At 34.7% G+C, this 26151-nt stretch overlaps 1 protein-coding gene and 1 pseudogene across 1 annotated transcript; both read left to right on the top strand.

Annotated features, from left to right (window-relative positions):
* The first annotated feature begins 2786 nt into the window (after positions 1–2786).
* Positions 2787–5295, top strand: LOC110715186 (annotated as a pseudogene).
* An 11682-nt stretch (positions 5296–16977) lies between these two features.
* LOC110715185 lies at positions 16978–17925 on the top strand. Its single transcript, XM_021893758.1, has 2 exons — positions 16978–17291; positions 17430–17925. The coding sequence occupies exons 1-2, from the start codon at positions 16978–16980 to the stop codon at positions 17923–17925; spliced, it is 810 nt and encodes a 269-aa protein (XP_021749450.1).
* The last annotated feature ends 8226 nt before the right edge of the window (positions 17926–26151 follow it).

Here is a 26151-nt window from a genome sequence, read left to right as displayed (position 1 = left end):
TCTGCCCAATTATCCCCCTTCTCCACTGCATGAGAACTTCTCGCCTCTTGTAGGCGGCTATGTTTTTCTTCTGAGCCAGAAGAACTATGGTCAGAAGAGCTGGATTCGGACTCGTCCCCTGACGAGTCCGAAGAGGACGACTCCTCCCCTCTCCTAGAGGGGCCCGCCTCCTCTCCCTTAGAAGGAGCAGAAGGAAAATTAGACATGTCCACGGTTAGATGAGAAGGGAACACCTTGGTCCCTCTCTCAGCACTGTCAGCTTGACAGTCGCCTCGTTCTACATCTGGCGCCTGGTCAGATGTTTCGCTAAGGAGCACCCTTTGGGAGGAGCCGTCTGAGTTTGATATCATAGCAGTCTTTTTTGTTCTGGCCATCACGTTCTGCATAGACACAGATTCAGTCGGACTTTGTATAAAGGGCAAAGATGGGTCCAGAAAAGGGCAGGCGGCACTCCTAGTCCTAGATTCAGCCGTCCCCGGTGACCGGCTGATCACTAACTTAGGGCGTGTCGTGTGCTTCCATGGTGCCATTTCAAAAAATAAAAAGAAAATTAAGAGTAAGAGAACTGAGTTACCTGAACGGGTGACGGTTGATGAAGTCCTGGAAGTTCGGGTCAGTCGGCTTGTCAGAACAGGCGGTAGGCAGAAAAAGTCCGAAAATGTCAGAGCAAGTTCAGGGGTCCGAATGTTCTCGCAAAAGTTCTCAAATGTGAAAATGACCGAAGTCAGCACTTCCTTTTATAGGCAAAATGAGAAGGCGAAGGGTCGCTTCCAAATTCAAATTTGGGCGGGAAAATCTCTCGGCCGTCTGCAAGGTGACACCTGTAACGGGCCGTCGCCTGTCACCGTGCGACACCTGTCACAGGCGACACGTGACCAGTCGCGTGCCACCTGTGAGGGGCAAATGATTAGGGGATTTTTATCCACCAATCACCGTCTGACAAGTGGACCAACCAGGTTCCGCCACGTGTCCTTCACGAAGGCCAACAGGAGCTTGCCACGTGTCAGTCACAGATACGTCCTCCACGGACCACTTAAGACACGCCACGTGTCCACCCATGCCAAGTGGGACAACCGGCCATCAAGGCCCATTTCAGTCTAGAGGCCCGATCAGCCCTAGGTTTACCTTAAGCCTAGAGAGTTGCACGCTTCCCAAGGCTATAAATACTCGATTAATCCTCATTAATCAGGAGAACAAAAAAAACAACCGAATAATTAAGAGATCAAGCAGAGAAGAACAGACTTATTAACAACCGGCTAATCACGCTAACAACGCAGATTACCAACACTAAGCACTCTCACCTAGAGAGATCTCATTACTTTACTTTCTGTATTGATTACTCCTTAATCAGGTACTAACTTGACCGTTGGAGGCGGAGCTCTCAGGAGTCTCCGTTATTTTGCAGGTACAGACGTCCGGTTCCAGTCTCGGAATTGTAACTCTCCCGCAGGACATCAGAAAACCCCGAAACATGCCCATGCCTTTTCAAACGTTTAAGTTGTGCCTTCAACCTCACTAATTTTATTAATAATAACCTTTGATGTTAACAATAACTTTTTTTTAATTATTTTATTTTCTGATTTTTAAATTTTTTTTTAAGTGTTAAACCAATTAAAATGTGACACATGTCAAATTAATAATGTCACGATAGTATTTTTTATAAAATAACTTAACTTTTGTTAACAGATATGGCTGTCAAAAGGTATTTTTGATAAAATATCGTAAGGTGAAGGGCATAGCTTAGAAAAACCCAATAATTTAAATCCTAATAAATCACTTTAATTACTTTTACTTGTGAAAAGCTCCTAGTATGATAACTTGAAATAAATAAGGGAATTACTAGATTGTATCAAAGGTAATGTATACATAATACCTGGTACATAAAAATATATAATATATAAATTATATAATTTATAATATCAAATAATTATATATAATATCTAATAAGTTTTTTATATAATTATATTTGAAAAAAGTGCATCTAGAATTAATTATTTTGAAATGGCACTGTAGTCAAAGTTTCTTTTTCAATTGAATGGAATTTTTTGTTTTTGTTTTTTTTTTTACACAATTATTTGGTTTTTCCATGTACATAAACAATAAATTTATGCAATATGAACTCCGTTTACCTGTATTATTGTGACAGATAAGTTGAAATAAGAGAATAATTATTAGGCTAAAGGATTTTTAGTAAGTAGTAATTCATAAATAGTTTTTTTTTCATAATATTTTGGAAAAAAAATAATAAATAAGAAAACTCAAATGAAATCAGTTTTGAGTTTTAATAAAAACTAAAGATGAAAATAATACCAAACAAATCAAAAGTTTAGAGAGCATGTGACATCACGAAAAACTTAAGAAAATTGGCAAAAAAAAAATAGTTGATTAATTGATTGATGGTAATTGCTTTAAAAAAGTCACTAACTTTTAACTACTTAGTACTTCTACACTCAATACGTAATCTGGATAACTCTTATGAGCAATTATCACTAAAGTAATTAAGTTTTCTTATTTCTATCATTTTTGTAACGATAAATAATTTTCATGAGTAATTATTAATTATTTTGTTTTCCTTTAAGAAATGGAGTTTTAGTACTTCCCTATGAATTAGCTTCGGGAGGTTGGTTGGGCATCATGATCCTTCTCACTATAATTATTTTAGCTATATATACAAGGCTATTATTAAAAAATAGCATGGAAGTTGATCCCTTGATAAAAAATTTATTCAAATATAGAAGAATACGCCTTCGGTAGAGTTGGTAAAATAATGGTGTCAATTATTTTATATGGTAGTTTTAGTATTTCCCTATGCGTTAGCTTTGGGAGGTTGGTTGAGCATCATGATCCTTCTCACTATAGTTATTTTAGCTATATATACAAGGCTTGGTCTCAAGGAAATTTTAGACATCAATCGAAGCTTATTAGCGAAACAAGGTTGGAGACTTTACTCAAATCCCTCACTGCTAGCGAGCCGAATCTTCAGAGCCAAGTATGGGAAGGACCTTATTTCGTTAGGACTCAGAAGTTAAAAAAAGGGTCTTGGGCTACAAAAAGCATGATAAGATCCATTGCCAGCTTTAAACAAGCGTTTGGAAAACGGATAGGTAATGGTAGATCTACCTATATTGAAAGAGATGTATGGGTAAACAGAAGAAGAGTCAGCATGGTTGAACATGAAAGGCACTCTGCTCCTGAAAAGGTCTCGGATTTGATCAACTCGGAAAGACAATGGAATGCAGGTCTAATTTGGAGGTCCTTTGATAAATCCACGGCCAAAGAAATTCTTTCAATTCACATCCTGGAGGAAGATCAACCAGACGAATTCACCTGGACATTGGATAAGAGAGGGGAGTATTCTGTCAAGTCGGGCTACTGGTAGAAATGGAAGAATTGCTCGGCCCTAATGATCCAACCATCTGGATTAGTACCGTCAAAGAAAGGTAAGTCGAGCTTCCTCAATTTCTAGTTCGACTATCCTCCTTAGAAACCACCTTCACCATAGTCCAGGTGCGGTTGCGCGGAGAATGGGTTGTCCCACTGATGCAGTGGCCCATTCACCATTGACGATCGAACCTTTGATCGGAATTTCTCCTACCCAGCAGCGAGCTGAGCAGTGAGGTCCGTTTTGAATGCCGCAAGTACCGTAGTGATCTCCTGAGCTACTCGTGTAGGCACCTCAGCGATCTCCTGCTCCAACAAATCCAAGCGTTGACCATGAGTCAGGCAAGCCATAGTCTTCTCCGGCGAGGATCGTGGTTACTCTAATACCATAGTCGAAATCTGATTTTTGGAAGATTTTTTGGAACAGTGACTTACTCCCACGATGGAAATTGTTCATTTGGAGAATCTCCCAGAATATTATACCAACCATGGACAATTTAAGCAAGAGAGGGATTCAAACTTCCAGGCTTTGCCCCTTTTGTAAAACAGAGTTAAAGTCCATGAATCATCTCTTCAGATTATGTGAATTCTCCCAAAGAATATGGAAGGCTTCTTCACTCGGCATTTCCGCTGCCATCCCTGTGAACATCTCGTGCAGGGAATGGGTTACTAACTTCTTGAGTCTTTTCTTGCAAGACAGAAGAGCTAACAGGCCTTGTTTCATGTTATTTGTAGTGATTCTTTGGGCGATATGGAATCACAGAAATGATATCATATTTAGAGGCGTGAGTATTAATCCTTCTTTGATAATGGATACGATACAGTCACACGTCAATAGGTGGAATCAAGCACTAAAATACAAGGACGAGTCATCCCCTTTAAAGCCTGCCACAATTAAAGGAAACAGCAGCATGGTGTATTGGAGCTCTAGAGCGGCAACTAATAGGCCTTTCATCTCTGTCTGTGTTGATGCAGTCTGGAAGAGAAGGAAAAAGAAACATGAGTCATCATGGGAAGCAGCTACAACGTGGATCACAGAGAATGCGGGATTGCAGCAACTGCAGAGCTCGACAAGGGTATTCGCAATTAACTCAAACCAAGCAGAGATTCTAGCTATCTGGAACGCTATCAAGGAGATCCCTGAGAAGTATGGAAATGTTGTGATATAAACAGACTCCTTGGTTGCGGTTAAAGCGCTTCAACATCCTTCAAAGGCGGAAGAAGAGATCAAAAGCATAGCCAAGGATATTATCATAGAAGCTAGAAGGAAATATTTTGTGTTCTGCATTAAAGTTGACAGATGCAATGTAGCTAAAGCCCATTCCTTAGCAACGAACTGCAGGAAACATGGGTGAAATTTGTTTTTTTTTTTTTCTCACCACTGCCAAAAAAAAAAAAAAAAATACTAAGGCTTTTATTTAAAAAGTGCATGGAAGTCGATCAAATGATCAAAAGTTATTCAGATATAGAAGAATACGCCTTCGGTACATAGAGTCATAGAGTTGGTTAAAAAATGGTGTCAATTATGTTATATGGGGAACTCTATATAGCCACCATGGATATACTTATCCTAGAAGGTGACAATTTACATGCTTTATTTCCTAGCGTAGCAATTCATGTACTTCGAATTAGTGGGAAATCCAGCTTTGTCATAATCATCGCAATGCTTCTTCTCCCTAACTACAACACTTCTACATTGGAACAGTATATTAACTGCTATCAGCTTATACATGTTTTTCTATGCTACACATACCGTTTTTTTCTACCCAATACACTACCATGGAAAAGAAGCATAAATTTTTCAAGGCCTTGTTACTTTCTTTTACCTTTTCCACTTTCATATCGATTTCAATGGCAATTTTCGAATACATGATGTTTGGATCGAAAGTTGAGTTTGAGCCTACCAACAAATAGAGATTATAAAAACGGAGGGTTGAGAGAGACTTAGAAGTGTCTCGCAGGGGTAGATTGGTCATTTCATGCGGGCTTTAAATTTTGTCATTTTAGATTCAGTGGTACAAAATACACTCTTAGTGGTACAAAATATAAATTTATTGGTATTTAAAAAAAGGTTCAAATGCCTAATTAGAGGCTGTCAAATAATACCATTACAGCTCATTGGTACAAAATACACTCCCAGTGGTACTCAATGTGGTTTTAGTGGTTCTTATAAAAATCCTCAATGGTACAAAATATACTTTCAATAGTTGTGGTCCCAATTTTTTTTGTCGTTTTTGCACATGAAATCATTTCTGAAAAGTTTTAGTGAGACCCACACCACTTTTTTACTCTTCCTATCTCTCTCCTCCTTTCTCTCTCTTCTTTTTACTTTTATATTATTTAAATGATTGTGAGACATTTCTATTTGTCTCACAACCCTCCAATTTTACTTCCTCCGAAAATTGTTATATATATATGCCACGAAGATCACTATACTTGTAAAGTACACGCTAACCAGTGGCGGGTCCACCCTTGTGCATGGCGGGTCACTGACCCAGCAAACAAACAAAAAGTTTTTAAATATATTAAACATTGCAACTAATAATCATACATGTTCACTAGACTAGTGGTTGAGGCATTACATTTCTGGGTAATGAATATGGGTTTGATGCCCATGAGCAGCATTTCCATTTAAATTTTTAAAAATTAAATCTTTTTTGTAATTTCATTGGTTATGGTCATTATCCTGCACGAATCCTCCTCCTCTCCACGAGATATTTAATATTTTTTGAGTGACTTCTTTTAATAGCTTTTAGAATATTTATGTATTAATTATTGATTTGTATACGGTCAATGGGAGACGGTGACCCAACACCCGTAAAATCCTTGATCTGCCACTGACGCTAATGTTGAAACCCGTAAACCGTGGTTACCACTACCGAAAATTGGCTTTTAAGCAGATATATGAATATGATGTTTTGTAAGATTATCGAAAGAGTATGTTTGATTGGTACTCAAGTTATTGCAGCCCTAGCTCTTCCATTCTTTGGACACCTAATGACACTTACTAGAGCATTGCTAGGTGCTACGGCTTCCCTCACAACTCCATGGATATTACAAGCTATATTAAACATGGGTATATGATTATTATTACATTTTATCATTAATATGGGTATAACTCCATGGATATTACAAGCTATATTAAACATACTAATTAATTATATCCATGGGTATAACTCCATGAATATTACAAGTTGATAATTAATACAAGCTATAATTATTATATATTTTTATTATATACGTTATTATATTACGGATATCATTATATGGTTAATTATGTACCAAATATATTATTAGCAAAAAATTATATTGTAAGTTTTTTTCATTTATATTATATTATAATTATAATTTACATAATAATTTTAAACATTTATATATAAAAAAGATTGTTGTTATTTGTATACTATAAATATACAATCAAAATATACATAATTGGATAAAAGAATTATGTAGGGTTCGTTTGGCATCGTTTTCAGTTTTCAGTTTTTTGTTTTTTCAAAACTGAAAACTGATTTCAGTTTTTGATTCTTTGTTTTTAAAAACTATTTTCATTTTTCATTTTTGAGTTTACAATCAACTCTCAAAATACTACCAAATCATTTATAGCTTTAATCGACTCTTATATTACTGATAATTATTTATTTATTATTATTATTATTAAATTATTTTTTTAATAGCTGCTTATTTATTTTCACAAAAAAATACATATATTTCAATAATTAATTTATTGATTGAATAAGGTTATAACAAAATTTAAAGGAACAACTACGAAAAAAAAAGTAACAATAAAATAGTCAAATGCAATGTAATATTTATTTCTCGTTGAAGACTTTCATTATGAATTTTGTCTTTCCCACAATCTTGTTGCCAAACGATCTCGAAACTGAGTCATTCTTTGAAGTTCTTGTTGACTTACAGAAGGAGTTACTAGGTCCTCAGATCCATTGTTGTTGATTGCATCATCTTCTAGTTCGACATTTTTATCCGCATACATTATGAACAAAGGATCTCCGTTCTTGCACATTTTTATGAAATTGTGGATAACACAACACGACAAAATTATATATTTTTATCGTTTTAAGTCATATGAAGGCATATCTCTGATAATGGGATATCTAGCTTTTAATACCCCAAAACATCTTTCAATAACATTTCTCAATGAAGAATGTGTATAATTACTTGTGGGGTTGTTGCTCCTCTATAATCACGCAAATGATATCGTTCTCCACGATACGGTGAAAGAAATCCTGGCATATTTGTATAGCCTGAGTCTACAAGATAATACTTTTTAGTAGGAGGCATAGGAAACTTGGTCCCTTCTACATTTGTAATTATTTCCCAAAAAATTCTTGAATCATTAGCCGAACCTTCCCACCCAGCCATCACAAATGTAAATTTCTTGTCAAATGAGCAAGCACACATTACATTCTTCGTAGGCTTTTTTCTTTTCCACGATAGGGAATTTGATCATCTTGTGGCACACATGCTGATACATGAGTTCCATCAATAGCTCCTATGCAATTCTTTAATAAATTGTTAAATTCAAACTACATACTTAATGAATTAATACATAAATAATATGTAAAAATTAAAAATCAATGATAAAAAAATTACCTTGAAAATCGGATAGTATCTTGGGTTATTTTTTTATTTCTGGAGGTGTTTCATCAAATGCTGGAGAAACAATCCAATGCTTCGATAATGATGCAATGGCATACAAAACCTTTCGAAAATGGCGGTGAGTAGATACTAAGGAATGTTGAAATCTATCCGCTATAAGTCTATGCCTCGACTTATGAGAAATAATAAAAAGAAACATTGCAACTTGTTCTTGAATTGATATAAATTTGGAATCTTTCAACTTTTCCGTTTTTTTTCAATTCATCAACAAGCAAATAAAGAACTGAGGAGTCATTCAAAGCAAATCATATCATGTCATTGGATGACCGTTAAGCAGTTCTAGGACATATTGGTGACCTGTTAACTTTGAAATTCTTTGCAATCGGGGTTTCTTTTTAAGGAACCCGTTACTTTGTAAGTTAATACAAATTGTCAATACTTGTTGAAAATCTACCTCATCAGAATCCGATAAAATATCTTCAATGTCGAAATCCATAACTATCTGCATTTTTTACATATAAATGTTATAAGCAACCAAATAGAATATTATCAGTACATATAAATGTTATAATCAAGCATATAGAATATTATCCCCATTATTATTCATATTAAATCAAACCCAAATACAAAATAAAAAAAAAATCATACTTATGACAAAATCCGAATTGAGTTTAAACACTCAAACATGCATTATTGAAGGGAAAAAAATTTATACTAACAAGATAATTCTTAAAGGTTGAGCACAAAATCTATGTTCCTATCATTTGGAAATCTCAGAAACATTTTCCTCCACAATGGATCATCATGTATAAGTTTGGTTGCCTTTGCAAATGAAGCTCCATCAATTCCCTCAAGAGCACTTAGTGCATCTACACATTCCATGAGAAAATCATGATCCTCCTTGTACTGATGCCCACCTTCATCATTTCCATTAAATTTTCTCTCGATAAGTTCAAGTTTTTTCTTGGAATTTTCACTCATTGTTACTAAGGCATTCTCCATTGCTACATTAACACTATCCCTAAATTTCTTACTATTGACATTAGGCTTGATTTTTTTGGTTTTAGGACCCTCTTCACATTGTTTTCTTGAGTTACCCCTTCTCCATCTGTGTCATATTCATCCTCACTCTCAGAAGGGCTTTTAATATAAGGATGTGAACTAGCACCAGTAGCGGTTGTATCCCCATAAATTGTGCATAATTTATCATAATGCTTACATCCCTTCTTTCTAAAAGTTTTGGCAGACTTATGTTTCTGTAACAATCATACATTCACAACAAATATCACAAAAATAAAAGCTTATTATTTTAAAAATATCCCTACTTGATTCATAAAAGAATATAATCAAAATAAACTTATTGATTATTACCTCATACAACTTTTTCCATACAACATCCTCAGCAGAATGTTGAAAGCTCATAGGATTGTATCCCATTCCAGTTTCTTGTAATATTTTACTAAATTCCTTCCATCTTTCTCTTAGTTGATTATATTTGTTCTTAAGTTGTTCCTGACTATAATCCTTTTTTGTCATCTCCTTTAGTTTTTTGCTTGATAAGCCTCCAAGCTTGCTTGGTTAGAGTGGTTGTTGGTCTATTTCCTTTTTTTACCTCCTCCTCTATCAAACTTATAAGGTAAGATTCAATATTTTCATTCCATACTCCAACCACTCTAGTAGATTCAACCTTAACAACTTTATCTTCGCACTCTTCATTTTTAAAATTTGACATCTATAAAGTAATTCACTATCAGACATAATAATCATCTAAGTCAACTAAACAACCAATGTGCAGCAACTAGAAAAACAGTAGCATATATACAACCAATACTTGATCCAAACTGTACTATTAGACATAATAATCATCTACAAGCAATACTTGATCCAAACAGTACTATTCAACATAAAATATTAAAACTCCTACTTGATCACAAACAATACAATACAACAGAAAATGTTAAACATGAGGATCATAATCACTTAAAGCTAATATACAACTTTAAAAACATTGTAGTAACCAAGTCTATTAACAGTAACTTTATAAGGTAATATGATTTGAGATAAATTGTTGACATGACATAAAAAAACAATGAATAATCAAACTGTCACAACTCACAAATATGAATACTTGTCAAATCGTAAGCGTGATCACATGCATGACTCAATATAGTAAAAACAAGAAAAAGTTTATAGGTAATAATTTAGGGACAGTTTTGCAATGGCCACAATAATATTGTAGCTATTGTAATCTTTAAATATGGACCGTTGATATGCAATTTTAAATCTTAGCCATACATTTGTTTGACTACATAATTCTAGTAATAATAAATAAAATTTTATTTATGGAGAAGTTTTAAAATCCAAAGCATCAAATAGCGTTGAGTTAACAAATTAGATAATCTTCCTCATTAATCACTCAGTTTGTAGAACGTTTAGTTTTAACTTTAGGAATACATTGGGGCAGATTTCATCTTCCCCACTCCCTAGTAAGGTATTAGCCATCTAATTATATTAGTTCTAATGAAAAATATTGGAGTTAAAATAAGAGACATTTTTTAAAATTAGAGACTAGTGTAACTGTAAGTGAATCAATTATTACAATAGCTTATTTGATATTCTTCCAATTTTTTGTGTTTATGATTTTGTTTTTATATATGACGAAGATAATGATTCATAGTTTTGGTGGAAAATTTGAAGATTTAAGAGGACTAAGATGCTCTAATCTTATGTTGATTATTAAAAACTGCAGGCAAGAGTTAAACTTAACACTACACATATCATTAACTTTCTTCAATCTGAAGGTTGAAACTTCAATAACAATGGTGATTGTGAATAACAGTTTTTATAACTTTCTTCCATTGTCATAATTAATCAAGACTCGTATTATTATTTCAAAAAAAAACCCAACTATAAACATCCAAAATAAATTATATACAAATTAGACACAGAACAATTAAAATTTAGAAACATAAAGAAGAAATATAACCAATTTTGATCAAAGAACGATTAATACAACCAAACTTAACAACAAAAATATCAATAAATTTATAATTAAGATCGAAAGAATAATAGGGAGAAATGTGATGATTACAAATGAAATTAAAAGAAAAGAGAGAGGAGAACACTTCATCCCTGTAATTGCTTGCTTCTTGAATCTTAAGAATAATTACAGTTTGAGGAAGAAAGATGAGATATTGAATTTGAAGGGGGTAGATGAAACGAGCGTAACTTTATTAGGGTTTATTATTTGTAAAAAATAAAACAAAACCTCAAAAACTCCTTTTAGGTGTTTTAGGTTTACTATTTTATTTTTTATAAAATAGCTGTAAAGTTGTTTTTTTAAGCAATTATACCAAACACTGTTTTGTTTTATTTTGGGGATAAAAAACAAAAAAAAAAACCAAAAACAACAATGATGCAAAACACACCCATAACTATCAGCTCTAGTATTTTTACATTATATCTTTAGATATGATAATGTAAAACAAACCCAAATAATATTTAAGTTAATTGAGAAAGAAAGTATAATGTTCTTATAAAAATATTATTAGGGGGGAATAAATTACATAAAATTTGTAAAACACATTATCCTTAACAGACATTAGCCAATTAATCATAAAATATTATGAATATGATCTAATTACAATGATTATTTTTTGTGTGATTTTATGTAAAAATGTGTATTGCATGCACGAGCTTTCATCTTGTAAATATAATAATAAAGTAGACATTTTTGAGTGCATTCAACACGCCACATAAGTAAAGGGATCCGGTAAGAATCCCTCCTTATATAAGAACCCTTCCTTATATGAGAATAACCTATGTTCTAAACTTTTTTACGCTTATATTCTAAAGTTTTTCATGAATGAAATGGTTTCCTTCGAACAAGTGTGTTATTCGAATAGAGGATTCGGAATTATTAGAAAGCTAGTTATTCAGTGAGGTCAAGTGATCGGAATGCCTGGGTGGAGGCCGCTTCCGATCAGTAATATTAATGTATAATTAATATTACGGCTTAATCTTGACTGAACCCTTTGGGTCACATCCAAGCACTTAACGAACCGATGTGATGAATTAATTCAGAAGGAATTAATGAGTCACCCGAGTAATTAATATTTAAACATCGAAAATTCGAGCTTAGAGCGTTGAATTCGAGCGTCGAAAGTCAAGCCAAAATTTAGTAAATGGCGAGACTAGAAAATGCTTCAAGTAACAATTAAAACCCTAGCCAAGCGAAAGGCTAGGGAAACGCGCCAAATAGAAGCGTGTCACGTGGCAGCGCACATGGCAACACGCGGGTGAAGGGTCATGAACACGGGCCAAAAATTAGTGGCCCAACCAAACCCAATTTGGGCTCAAGGTTGGGTGAGGTCATAAACATGGGCCAAAAAGTAGTGGCCTAACCAAACCCAATTTGGGCTCAAGGTTGGGTGACACATGGTTAGCTCACAATGCATGTGAGTTGCCTTGGGGAGCAAGTGTGGAAGTGGTCCACACCTAACCATTTGACACTTTTTACTTAGTTATTCCTTGATTTATTTAACTAAGAATAGAATTCAACAATCTTTCCATGTTGAAAGATGAGTGGAATTCACAAGGAAGCTTTCCTTATAAATATCCAAGACATGTCTTGGATTGTTCACTTGAGTAAGTGTTGAAAAAGGCATCACCATTGTGAAAACCTTTGAACACAATTAATTACTTGGGTTTAGGTCAGGCTTAGCTAACTCCTAAGCAATAGACCAATTTTGGTGCTCGCGTTGCAGGTGGACTTCGTTGGAGGTCCTCATGTGAGCAGGGCTAAGAGCTTTCAAAGTAAGAGCTCAATTAAGTGACCGAAGCATGCTACAAAAGTATTAATCTCTTACTTAGTCCTGTGTTTAAGTTAATTATGCTTTATGGTTATATGTAATCCCCCATATTTTTCTAATATAATTATTTATTATTTATACAATATTTTAATTTCAGTTTTATAAGTATGGATTATTTAATGTAAAATTAATACAATTCTCTTTATTAGTAAATTAAAACTACTAAGTTTTTATTAAAATTATAGCCCTTCCCTTAACTTGGTGGCCCAATTACTTAATTCCTACCCAAACCTAAATTACCCAAAACCCACTCCTAATAAAACTAGGAGAATAAACCTAAATAAAATACAAAAACCCTCACCTCTCTTTCTCTCTTTCACGTGAAACAGAAAAAAAAAAAAACAAAAACCCTCACCTCTCTTTCTCCTCTTCTACGTGAAACAAAAAAAAGAAAAAAAAAACCTCAAGCTACCCGACGCCTCCCTGCACCGCCGCTGCCCCCACCGACGCGCCATCTGCCGCACCTCCGGCCACCAGCAGCCCCCTTTATGTAGTAGTCGCATCTCTTCCTCCCTTTTTCTCACTTCTCTTATTTTGTTATTTTTTATTTAAAGCTTCAATTTTTTATTTGATTTCAATTCTAAATTATTGTTATTATGGTTTGATAGTATGTTTAAATTATAAAAGATTATAAATTTATGAGTTTAGCATGTTAAAATTATTATATAAAATTTTAGATTATATATGTTGTATAATTTAGGGTTTAAACCATGATTTTTCATGTTTTACGGCTTGATAACATACTAATCAAGTTATCTAATTATTCTATGTTTAAATTACATCAAAGTATGATTATTTTGATTATATATACATTTTCAGATTATTAAAGTTTTGATTTTTATGAGCAAGATATGTTAATTTCATGTTTTTATGCTTCTAAGCCTATAAAATAATTATTGTGGGTATTTTATGATTAAAAAACTTTGAACTTTAAATTACAACCTCAAGTTTAAATTTTCAGATTTCATACTTTTTATTTTGAAGCCTCTAATTACATTGTATTGACATATTTTTGGGTTTTTAACACACTAACTTGCTATATAACAATAATTTCAAGTAATGATGCTTATGGGGTCATTTTAAATACTTAAACTAAATTTTTAGATTTATTTACTTACTTTAAAGCTGCTGGAATTACTTGTTATACACTATATTTTCATAATTTTAACATATAATTTTATAGTTGGGATGTTATATTATTAACTTTGACTATTGGGGACAATTTAAAGGCTTTATTTTAATGATTTAAGAGGTTTTAAAGTAGTTTAGTATTGCTGTAAATTTATTTGCTTGGGTATTGATTTATTTCTCATTATTTGGTTTAGGAGAGGACTTTGTAGAAGGCGACTTCTAGTTTTAAAGTGGCCAAGAGGATTGTTTACACAAGGTACGTACAAGTTACAAAACCTTGCTTGTAGGTCCATATTTAAGGACGGATCGAGAACTTAGTATCATGTATAGGGTTGACTGGGTTAAATTGTTTGGTTATACATTGTGAATTTCATATGATGTGCACTATTTTATATTGCAAGTATTATTTGTGATCTAATTATGTAAGGTGCGCTTAGAGGCAAAGGTATGTGATTGGTGTAAAGATTAATTTATTACTCATTCATGATTATGCAAACAGGATGAGTAAAGGAAGAATTCTAGACTTATAAGACGAGGTTAAGGTTTTGGGGTGCCTTATGCACTCAAGGTGTTTATACACCGAGGTAGTAAAGGAATAAATAATAAATGTTGTTTGTCACTAATAAATCAAGAATTTAAATTGGAAATTTGCCTTGTTTGATTGAATTGTGTTTGGAATGTTTGTATTGTAATGCATATGAGTCATCACCAAGTCTAAACCTGTAAATTACGTAAAGTGCAAGATGGATGAGCAATAAAACTCTGGATTGGTGCACATCTGAGTAATGACAATCAGGGGTTGGGGTACATGGGGTATTAGCCGTGTACTTTTATCGAGGTCGTCTGATCTACGAGTCTCCTATTTCAAATATTTTTTTTAAAACTAGGAGTTAGGTGAGATCTCATACTAACTACGGTCACGGAGTCGCGCCCGTGGTCGTTGGATGTTTATTGATGTTTCCAAAAGGAGTCATGGGGTTTTTCTTTTATTGATGTTAGTTAATATTAACTAGTGAAGTCTTAATAAATTTGATGGTTGAGTCATGTGTTGAGTCTCTAATTTAATGATGCTTATGCTTGATTATTAGTAGCATGTTAGGTATTTCTTAATTTATTTCGCACTTTGTATGTACTCAGCTTTGCTGACTGCATACTTTTGTGTGTGTCTTTCTTTAGTCATGGCCTTCGCCTTTCAATGACCCTGTGACGATCCAATTTTTACACTTGTAATATTGGGGAGCAGATTAACCACAGGTTCTTACACATGCAACATTTGTTTCTAGGTGGTGGGATCTTGAGTGGAGAGTTGGTTACTTTTCTTATTTCTTTTTTATTACTATTTACATTTAAAGTTATTTGAACTCAACTTTACTTTCATACTATTTTTATTGGTTTAAGTTTTGAATAAGGGCCTTAAGGGTTCCAAGTTGTAAGATTTAATTTGGTTTTGGTTATTGGTTTTGAAACTTATATATATATATATATACATATATATATATATATTTGTTTTAGTTTTTCCGCTGCTATTTTCTGAAAAAGCCTTAACGTTTGAACACGTGGAGGTAGCACGCCAGTTTTTCTCTTGGAATCGTTCAGGTTATTCACAGGTTTTTAAGAGAGAATTATTGGGGTGTTACAAAGTGGTATCTGGGAGCTTAGGTTAGATTTAATTATCACTAAAGCCAATTAGCTTAGTATGACTTAGGCGCCTATTCAATGGTTGAAATTTTGAATTTTAAAGACAAAAATTTTTTTATTTGAAACTAAGTATGTTTTAAACCATTTTATTTAAAACAATTTTGAAGTTTATTTTGTCTAATTGGTGAGCTTTGGGTAGACTTAAGAAGGGAATGCATGCATATTTCATACATATCTTTGCATTTAATTATCACATGAAGTGTTATTTTCTTATTTATTTAACATGTTGTAATTATGTTCTAATTGATTTATTTTGTGATGTGCTTGCGTTATGCTTTTTGAATGTTCGTTGCGTTGCGTTCACGTAGAAAAGGGATGAGTGACTCAGTAATCATGTCTGAAAGCATGAATAATGGTACTAGGAACAACCCCATTTTTGTGTCTAAGGATGAGAATGATACTCGAACTGAAGATACTCTAGAGAGGTTTGAAAGGACTATTACGCCAACTAATCCTGATGAGGAAGACTACCAGTACATACATGAGTTTAAGACAGCAAAGAATAAAAAGCATAAGATTAAAACCTACCAAAGAATGTTCCATGAGTATTCTCTTATTGAATTTCCAGATGAGGATGAGCTTGAATGGATATAACCACCACCTGAATATCCAAATGCTGGGAAGAGAGCTACTAGGAATCCGAATCCGCTCTACAAGGCAATAATTATTGAAGACTCAGATGATGAAAATGATCCTGATTTTGATGTTAATAATTATAATGAGAAGAAAGATAAGAACAGCAATGTGATACCTTAAGGGTTATTTTTGTTAGGGTGGAGTTAGCATGAATAAGGCATTTTTCCATTGACAATGGTTATTAGAACCTCATTATAGTATGATTTGGATGATTAATTTTAATAAGTAGCTAGTGCTACAGTGTTATTATTTGGGATTGATACCTTTATATAAGTTATTATAAGAAGTTGATATTTTAGTTTAAGAGCTTCATTTTACTTTTATTTGTGAGCAAGAGCAAGAGCAAGTTTAATTTTTGTGATAATATAATTTTGGGAAGAATTTCATTGTCTATGATTAAATTTAGTAAGAGTGTCGCGAGATGAGGAAATTATTTTCTTAGCTTCATTTAATCCTGCGTATGAATCGTGTTTTTATTGTATGGTTTTTCTTGGAACAAGGGGGTGCAATCTCAAAGTACCCTTTTTAACCAATTTATGTGACAAATGTAATATTGTGATTCAATGAATATGTGTGAATAGTATTTGAGTTTCATTTAAAATGGAGTGCAAATTTATTTAATTTCAGGCGTAGAGCTAGAATGACTGAGAACGCTGCCTTAGCTGATGCTATTCATTTGTTGGCTGAAAATCTAAACCAAAATCGAAGAGACCAACTCGACCCCCAAGATGAGATGTTTAAGAAGCTGGCCCAGGTTATGCCACCAGTTTTTAGGGGAGGTGCTAACCCTACTTTCTTAGAAAACTGGATTCGAGAGTTTGACAAGCTGTTCGTGGCACTCAACTGTCCTGAGGGTATGAAAGTGGACCAGGCCGCTATGTACCTTAAGGACAAAGCTGATATCTGGTGGAGAGACAATGTTGTGACCGGTAGGGCCAAACCTAACTTTGGGTGGTAAGTGTTTAAGATCTCCTTGAGGGACAAGTTTTACCCTCCATTCCTGAAGAAACAGAAGGCTCGAGAGTTTATAAGCCTGGCAATGGGAGATTTGTCAATCTATGAGTATTATAATAAGTTTATGGCCCTTTCTAGGTTCGCTCCTGAGGTTGTACCAACTGAAGAACTGAAGGCTCAGAGGTTTGAGCATGGATTGACTGACGAGTTACAGAAAGACCTGGCCGGAAAAGTTTTTAAAACCCTTGACAAGGTTTATGAGATAGTTGCACACCTGTACCATCTGAATACTAGGAGTGCTAGTGCGAGTGCTAAGGCTGGGGAGAAAAGGAAGGACTTTGGGAAATCTGAGAACCAGGGTAACTTTAAGAGGCCTAGGAATGGGAACTCGTTTGATAGGGGTAACCAAAATGTTAGCAGTTCTTCTAATGCTAACAATGGAGAGAGGACCTACCACTGTAAGAGGTGTAGGAGAAACCACCCTAGGAGAGATTGTGATGGGAATTTAGTAACTTGTCGGTTCTGCAACAAAAGGGGGCACAGGGAATATGTGTGTTACACCAAGCAGAAACAACAGGGAAATGGTGGGAATGGTGGGAACACCCAACAGAGGCCTAACAACTTCAACAACTAGGGGAATAAGGGAAATGGTCAGCATGGGAAGTTTGGGAATGGTAGCAACAACAACAACAGGTCTGGCAACGACAATAACAGGTCTGGCAACGGCAACAACAACAATTCAGGCAACAACAACAATGGTTACCAGGCAAGAAACAACACTCCCGGGCGCTTTTCTGTGATGAGCAAGGGAGAAGCTGAGAGGTCCTCGGATGTAGTTACTGGTACCTTTTCTATTCATTCTATCTCTGTCAACACTCTGTTTGACTCTAGAGCAGCTTACTCTTTCATTTCTACTTCTGTTGTGCTCAAGTTATACTTAACTGAATCGAGTCATGTTGATGTGTCAGTCAGTCTGCCTACGGGAAAACTTGTTCATTGTAATAAAATATTCAAAGGCTTGCCTTTGAAAACAGGAGGAGCTATCTTTCCATTGGATCTTATTGAGTTTAACCTAGGGGACTTAGATGTAATTCTGGGGATGGATTGGCTGAGTTTATACAAGGCTAAGATAAACTGTGAGATGCAGAGGGTGCAACTAAGTGATCCTTTGGGTAAGGCAGTGTCTTATAGACGTTTAGGGAAGCCTAAGGGTTTTGGGATCATTTCTGCTTTGAAGGTCAAGAAGCTAGTGAATAAGGGATGTCCATTGTACTTTTGCTGTGTTCAAGATCTGAGTATGAGTGAGTAGGAGGATGGAGGATGTACCCATTGTGAAAGAGTTTTTAGATGTCTTTCCAGAAGAGATTTTGGGAATGCCACCTAAGAGGGAAGTTGAGTTTACCATTGACTTAGTTCCAGGAGTTGCACCTATTTCAAAAGCACCTTATAGAATGGCACCAGTTGAGATGAGTGAGCTAAAGGCTCAGTTGTAGGAGTTGTTAGACAAGGGGTTCATTAGGCCCAGTACATCACCTTGGGGAGCACCTATCTTATTTGTGAAAAATAAAGATGGAAGTTTGAGGCTATGTATTGATTACAGAGAGTTGAATAATGTGACTGTGAAGAATAAGTACCCTCTACCTAGGATAGATGACTTGTTTGACCAGTTGAAGGGGGAAAGTGTGTTTTCGAAAATTGATTTGAGGTCGAGGTACCATCAGTTAAAGGTTACAAATAAAGACATTCCAAAAACAGCCTTTAGAACTCGGTATGGACATTACGAGTTTACAGTCATGCCTTTTGGGTTAACCAATGCACCAGCCATATTAATGGACTTGATGAACCGAGTGTTGCATGAGTACTTGGACAAGTTTATAGTCGTGTTCATTGATGACATTTTGGTGTATTCGAAAACTTAGGAAGAACATGATGAGCACTTGAGAACTACCCTTGAAACTCTTAGGAAGAACAAGCTGTATGCTAAGTTTTCTAAGTGTGAGTTCTGGTTGGAGAAAGTTACATTTTTGGGGCATTACATTTCAAAGGAGGGTGTATCCGTGGATCCTGTGAAGATCAAAGTGGTAAGTGAGTGGCCTACACCTAAGAATGTGACTGATGTTCGTAGTTTCTTGGGATTAGCTGGATATTATAGAAGGTTTGTTAAGGATTTTTCGAGGATACCCAGACCCATGACTACCCTTATGAAGAAGCAGAGCAAGTTTGAGTGGAACGAGAGTTGTGAATCATCTTTTCAAACCCTCAAAGAGCGATTGACCACTGCACCAGTGCTGGTATTACCTGGTGGGAGAGAAAGATTTGAAGTGTATAGTGATGCCTTGAAGCATGTCTGGGATGTGTCCTACAGCAGAATGGGAAGGTGATTGCGTATGCATCGAGGAAACTGAAGAAACATTAAGTCAACTACCCTACCCATGAATTGGAGCTTGCAGCTGTAGTGTTCGCTTTGAAGATTTGGAGGCACTACCTTTATGGTGTTTCTTTTAAGATCTTCATGGACCATAAGAGTCTAAAGTACATCTTCACCCAAGATCACTTGAATATGCGGCAACGTCGATGGCTAGAGTTTCTCACAGACTACCATGTCCACATCTAGTATCGTGAGGGAAAGGCGAATGTTTTTGCAGATGCCCTTAGCAGAAGGTCAAGCCATGATGTCAATGCTTTAATTGTGGACAATGAGTTGTGTGAGGATATGAGAAGATTAAACCTTAATGTTGTTAATCAAGGAGAGTTAGAGGGGTTGTTGAGTGCCTTGACAATCCAACCATCCATATTTGAGGAGATTATGGTGAAGCAGTTGGAAGATGAGTCATTGCAGAAAATCAGAGATCGAATGACTAGTGGTGCAGAGACTGAATTCAAGATTCATGAAGACGGGAGTCTGAGATACAAGGAGAGATGGTGCATACCACATATGTGTGAGGAGATAAAAAGAAAAATCATGGAGGAGTGCCATAATACACCATATTCAGTTCACCCTAGGGGAGATAAGTTGTATAAGGATCTGAAAGAGTTCTATTGGTGGCCGAATATGAAGAGAGAGGTTGTTGAGTTTGTATCAAAGTGTCTGACGTGCCAAAAGGTGAAGATAGACCACAAAAGACCCATGGGAAAGGTGCAACCATTAGAAATACCAGGTTGAAAGTGGGATTCCAAATCCATGGACTTTGTGACAGGCTTACCAAAGACTCGTACTGGGAATGACATGATTTGGGTGATTGTGGAAAGACTTACTAAGTCAGCGATGTTCATTCCTATCAAAGAGACCTAGAAAAAGAAGCAGCTAGCAAGTGTCTATGTGAAGAATGCAGTTCGGTTGCACGGAGTTCCCAAGGAAATAGTGTTAGATAGAGACTCGAGATTTCTATCAAAGTTTTGGCAAAGAGTGCAAGAGAACCTTGGAACAGCATTGAAGATGAGTACTACCTTTCATCCTGCAACAGATGGTCAGACTGAGAAAACAAACCAAACCATGGAAGATATGTTACGAGCTTGTGCTTTAGATTTCCAAGGGAATTGGGAGGATCACCTACCTTTGATCGAATTCTCCTACAATAACAGTTACCATGCAAGCATCAAGATTCATCGGAATTGGGAGGATCATTGGGCCGTACATAAAGCTCAAACCGGGCCCAGTTTAGTAAATTGGCCATAACTTCCTCAATATTCATCAGAATTGGGCTTATAATATATCGTTGGAAAGGTCTTCGCAAGCCCCATCCAACTACACTACTATTGGACCCATATCATGGACCAACCAAACTAAATTGGCTGTTTTCTTAAAATAAGTTTTCAAAAACAGAGAGAAGAGAAAAGAAATTAAAACTTTCCGCAACACTAGACTTTCCACACTTTCACTTCATTCGATTATGATTCGACGCGAAAGGTACTCATCACCGGGTTTGGTTTTGGGGAGACACAAATGGGTGTCTACACTCGGCAAGAAAGGGAAGCTTTGTGTAAAATATGTGGGTCCGTATGAAATTCTCCAACGTGTGGGGAAAGTGGCTTACAAATTGGCTTTGCCAATGGAGTTCGAGAAAATGCATGATGTGTTCCACATTTTCCAATTAAAGAAGTATGTGCCTAGTGAAACCCATGTTTTGCAGCCGGAGACTATTCAACTAGATGAGTCTCTAACTTATGAAGAAAGACCGGTCAAGATACTAGATCACAAGGTGCGTAGTACTAGAACCAAAGATGTGAAGATAGTGAAAGTCCTTTGGTTGAACCAGGAGTACAAAGAGGCTACTTGGGAGGCCGAGGAAGAGATGAGAAACAAGTACCCGGAGTTGTTTGACGAGGTGAGTTACGAGGGCGTAACTCTTTTCTTTTGAGGGGGGTAGAATGCGATGTAATTTTGCGCCTTTACCTCAACTATCCCATTTATTGCTTGATTTTTCATGTTTTTTAATATCATTATGCATTATGCATTATTGTTGCGTTTACATACAATAAAAGTATGTAAACTCTGGCCAAGTATGAGTTCATTGAGTACAAAGTTCAGTTTGTTGAGTACACTTGTTAAGGAGCAAGCAATTTACAACAATACAAAACATAAAAGTTTGAACAGTTTTGGAGAAATTATGATTATTGGGTTAAGTTTCGAGGGCGAAACTTCTTTTAAGAGGGGTAGATTTTAATCCCCCCATATTTTTCTAATATAATTATTTATTATTTATACAATATTTTAATTTCAGTTTTATAAGTACGAATTATTTAATGTAAAAGTAATACAATTCTCTTTATTAGTAAATTAAAACTACTAAGTTTTTATTAAAATTATAGCCCTTTTCTTAACTTAGTGGCCCAATTACTTAATTCCTACCCAAACCCAAATTACTCAGAACCCATTCCTAATAAAACTAGGAGAATAAAACCTCAATAAAATACAAAAACCCTCACCTCTCTTTCTCTCTTTCACGTTAAAAAAAAAAAAAAACCCCTCACCTCTTTTTCTCCTCTTCTACGTGAAACAAAAAAAAAAAAAAAAAAAAAAAAAAAAAAAAAAACCTCAAGCTGCCCGATGCCTCCCTGCACCGCCGCTGCCCCCACCGACGCGCCACCTGCCGCACCTCCGGCCACAAGCAGCCCCTTTGTGTAGTAGCCGCATCTCTTCCTCCCTTTTTCTCACTTCTCTTATTTTGTTATTTTTTATTTAAAGCATCAATTTTTATTTGATTTCAATTCTAAATTATTGTTATTATGGTTTGATAGTATGTTAAATTATAAAAGATTATAAATTTATGAGTTTAGCATGTTTAAATTATTATATAAAGTTTTAGATTATATATGTTGTAAAATTTAGGGTTTAAAACATGATTTTTCATGTTTTAGGGCTTGATAACATACTAATCAAGTTATCTAATTATTCTATGTTTAAATTACATCAAAGTATGATTATTTTGATTATATATAAATTTTCAGATTATTAAAGTTTTGATTTTTATGAGCTAGATATGTTAATTTCATGTTTTTATGTTTCTAAGCCTATAAAATAATTATTGTGGGTATTTTATGATTAAAAAACTTTGAACTTCAAATTACAACCTCTAGTATAAATTTTCAGATTTCATATTGTAGACACCCATTTGTGTCTCCTCAAAACCAAACCCAGTGATGAGTACCTTTCATGTCATATGATTATCAAACAAAGTGAAAGTGTGAAAAGTCTATTGATGAGGATGTTTTTATTAAAATATATTTTCTTTCTGTTTTTGAAAATATTCCATTTCTTACCTTATTTATGAAAAACGTGCATTCCAGTTTAGTTTGGTCCATGATGAGGGTCCAATAATGGTGTATCTGGATGGGGCTTGAAAAGACCTTTCTAACGATATATTATAAGCCCAATTCCGATGAATAATGAGGAAGTTATGGCCAAAATACTAAAATGGGCCCGATTTAATTTTTATATGCGGTCCAATGATCTAGAGGAGGGCCTATTATTAATTATCATTCCTAAAGCTATTAGAATTGATTATAGTCTTCTAGAATATTCTAGAAGGTTCTCTTAAATCCTAATGGAGTTAGGATTGATAATTATGTTTCAAAGAGTTTGAAATTGAATAAATCTACTCCTTTTTAGAATCCTTGTTTTGTACGAAGTGGAATATGTTCAGATTTTATTTATGTTCCTCATAATCTTTATCCAAATTTTATATGGTTGGGTAGATCTTGAAATTATATTTTCAATGATATATTATAATATTAAATCCGAGTTATAACGAAAAAGATATGAATGAGATATGAAACTCTATCCAAAACTGACACCCTTCCACTATTTCAGCCATATCTTTTTATCTACTAAATATTTTAATCGAATTTTAATTGGTTTGGAAATTAAACTTCAAGAGCTTTCCAACGACATATTATATGACTTATTTGGACTTGTGGATCAAAATATATGATAAAACAAAATCCGCAAAAATTGTTTTGCAGTGCTGGACGCCAAGCCTAGCGTCTGGCGCCAAGCCTTGGCGTTTGGCGCCAATCCTTGGCCTCTAGCGCCAAGCCTTGGCATCTGGCGCCATGCTTTAGCGCTTGGCGCTAATGTCTGGCGTCTGGCATTAAGTTTTTTTATTCTTTTCAAAACTCTGATTCGCTTTTTATTCGTTTGGCTGATTTTCTCTATAAATAGCCTCCTAAAACCTCCGCTTTCAATCATCAATTTTCATCAATTATCATCAATTTTTCTCATCAACTCTCATCAAGAATTTCTTGATTCTCTCTCTCTTTCTAAACCAACCCTTTTACAAACACAATTCCTCATACATTAGCACTAGACACACCTAGCCAAGTTCGAAGTTGTCTTTGCCCTAGACGTGAAAGGTTTGATTTCTGAGGGTTTGGTCCCAAATCTAGTCTAAACTTTCTTAATCTCTCTTTCAATTATTTAATTTAATTGTTTGTTTTATATTTTCCTTGAAGTTACTAACGTGTGTATTTTGTTAATAGAAAGAGGTACGAGGCATCCAAGTAAGTGTTTTAATTATATTGATTTATTGATATTATGATTTAGAAATCATGTCTAGGTTGTTATTATGGTTCCTAGTGTCATGTTAGGGTGTTTTTATCTTCCTAGTATCATGTTTAGGGTAAAGAATATAATTTCAATTATAATTCCTGCGATGCTTCCTATTTTCTTTCCTAATATTCATGTTAGTATCATGTTAGGGCTAAATCTTTGATTTTTATTGTTTAGTGACATGCTAGGGTTTATATTAATCTTGTTAGTATCATGTGTAGGATCTTGCTATTATTATGCTTTAGCGTTGATATGATTATGATTATTTTTATAATTATTATGATGATTATAATTTTAAATATTATTTATGATGATTATGTTGCTGTATGTTTATTTATTTATTGCTTCATCACACCTTTTATGCATGTTTAAAGGGAACTTATACTTGTAATCACACTTAATAAGATAATTAATAATCTTGTTTAGGGTTAATTTGATTATTATTCAAGTGATCGCCAATAATAGGTTTGTTTGTGCATTAATATTCAACCAACATAGATAAACAGGTTTAAGGTTAACTTATTGATTGCATGTTAGTTAGAAAGCGCACATGAATACAATCAGAATAAAGTAGAGGCCTATTTTTAGGGCAGGTTCAATCTCTTTTAGGTTGGATTTGTACCTTCATCCCCTAACTATCAGTCATGGTTCCAGACCTATTGGAGTTGACAATCTCCTGGATCGTTAAGGGGTGTAACCTTCACCTCGTGAACGGTTCACAAGTTTCTAAAACTTGTTGGCAACTCTTTTGCTCTATCTTCTTTCCTTTTGGACGCCACCTGTAGGGAATAATTTCAAGCCTAAAAAATCCCACTAGGTTGAACCCCACTGTGATCATACACTAAAGTACGGTGGCGTCCAAAAGGGAAGAAAATAGAGCAAAAGAGTCGCCAACAAGTTTTTAAGGAACTTGTAAACCGTTCACGAGGTGAAGGTTACACCCACTAACGATCCAAGAGATCATAAACTTCATAAGGTGATGAACCAAATAAGGGTTTGGGGATGATGGTACAAATCCAACCTAAAAGAGATTGAACCTGCCCTAATAATAGGCCTCTACTTTATTCTGCTCGTATTCATGTGCGCTTTCTGACTAACATACAATCAATAGATTTAACCCTAAACCTGTTTAAACTATGTTGGTTGAATATTAATGCACAAATAAACTATTATTGGCGATCACTTGAAATTATAATCACAATTAACCCAAAAAAAAATTATTAATTATCTTATTAAGCGTGATTGCAAGTACGAATTCCCTTTAAACATGCAATAAAGGTGATCAAGCAATAACAATATATAATAATATGCATATCAAGCAACATAATAAATAATCAACATCATGAATAATAATAATAATATCAATCATAATCATAATAATCATAAATATTAGAGAGAATATAGGAAGCATCATACTTTTAATCAAACTTGATATTAAAGATACCCTAGACATGATACTAGGAATCAAAATAACGATCTAAGCATGATATCTACATCATAATATCAATTAAACCATCAAAGCACTTACTTGGATGCCTCGTACCTCTTTCTAATTAAAAAATACACACGTTAGTAACTTCAAGGAAAATAATAAATCAAAGCAATTAAATTAAATAATTGAAAGAGAGATTTGGGACTAAACCCTCAAAAATTAAAACCTTTCTCGTCTAGGGCGAAGGAAACTTCGAATATGGCTAGGTGTATCTAGATCTTGTGAATGTGGAATTTTGTATTAAAAAGCAAGGAAGAAAGAATGAATGCTAAAGAATTATTGATGAAAGAAATGAAGATGATGAAAAGAATTGAATTGAT

Source organism: Chenopodium quinoa, unplaced genomic scaffold, assembly GCF_001683475.1.
Source record: "Chenopodium quinoa cultivar QQ74 unplaced genomic scaffold, ASM168347v1, whole genome shotgun sequence".
Taxonomy (NCBI): Eukaryota; Viridiplantae; Streptophyta; class Magnoliopsida; order Caryophyllales; family Amaranthaceae; genus Chenopodium; species Chenopodium quinoa.
This window is presented reverse-complemented; position numbering and strand designations above follow the sequence as displayed.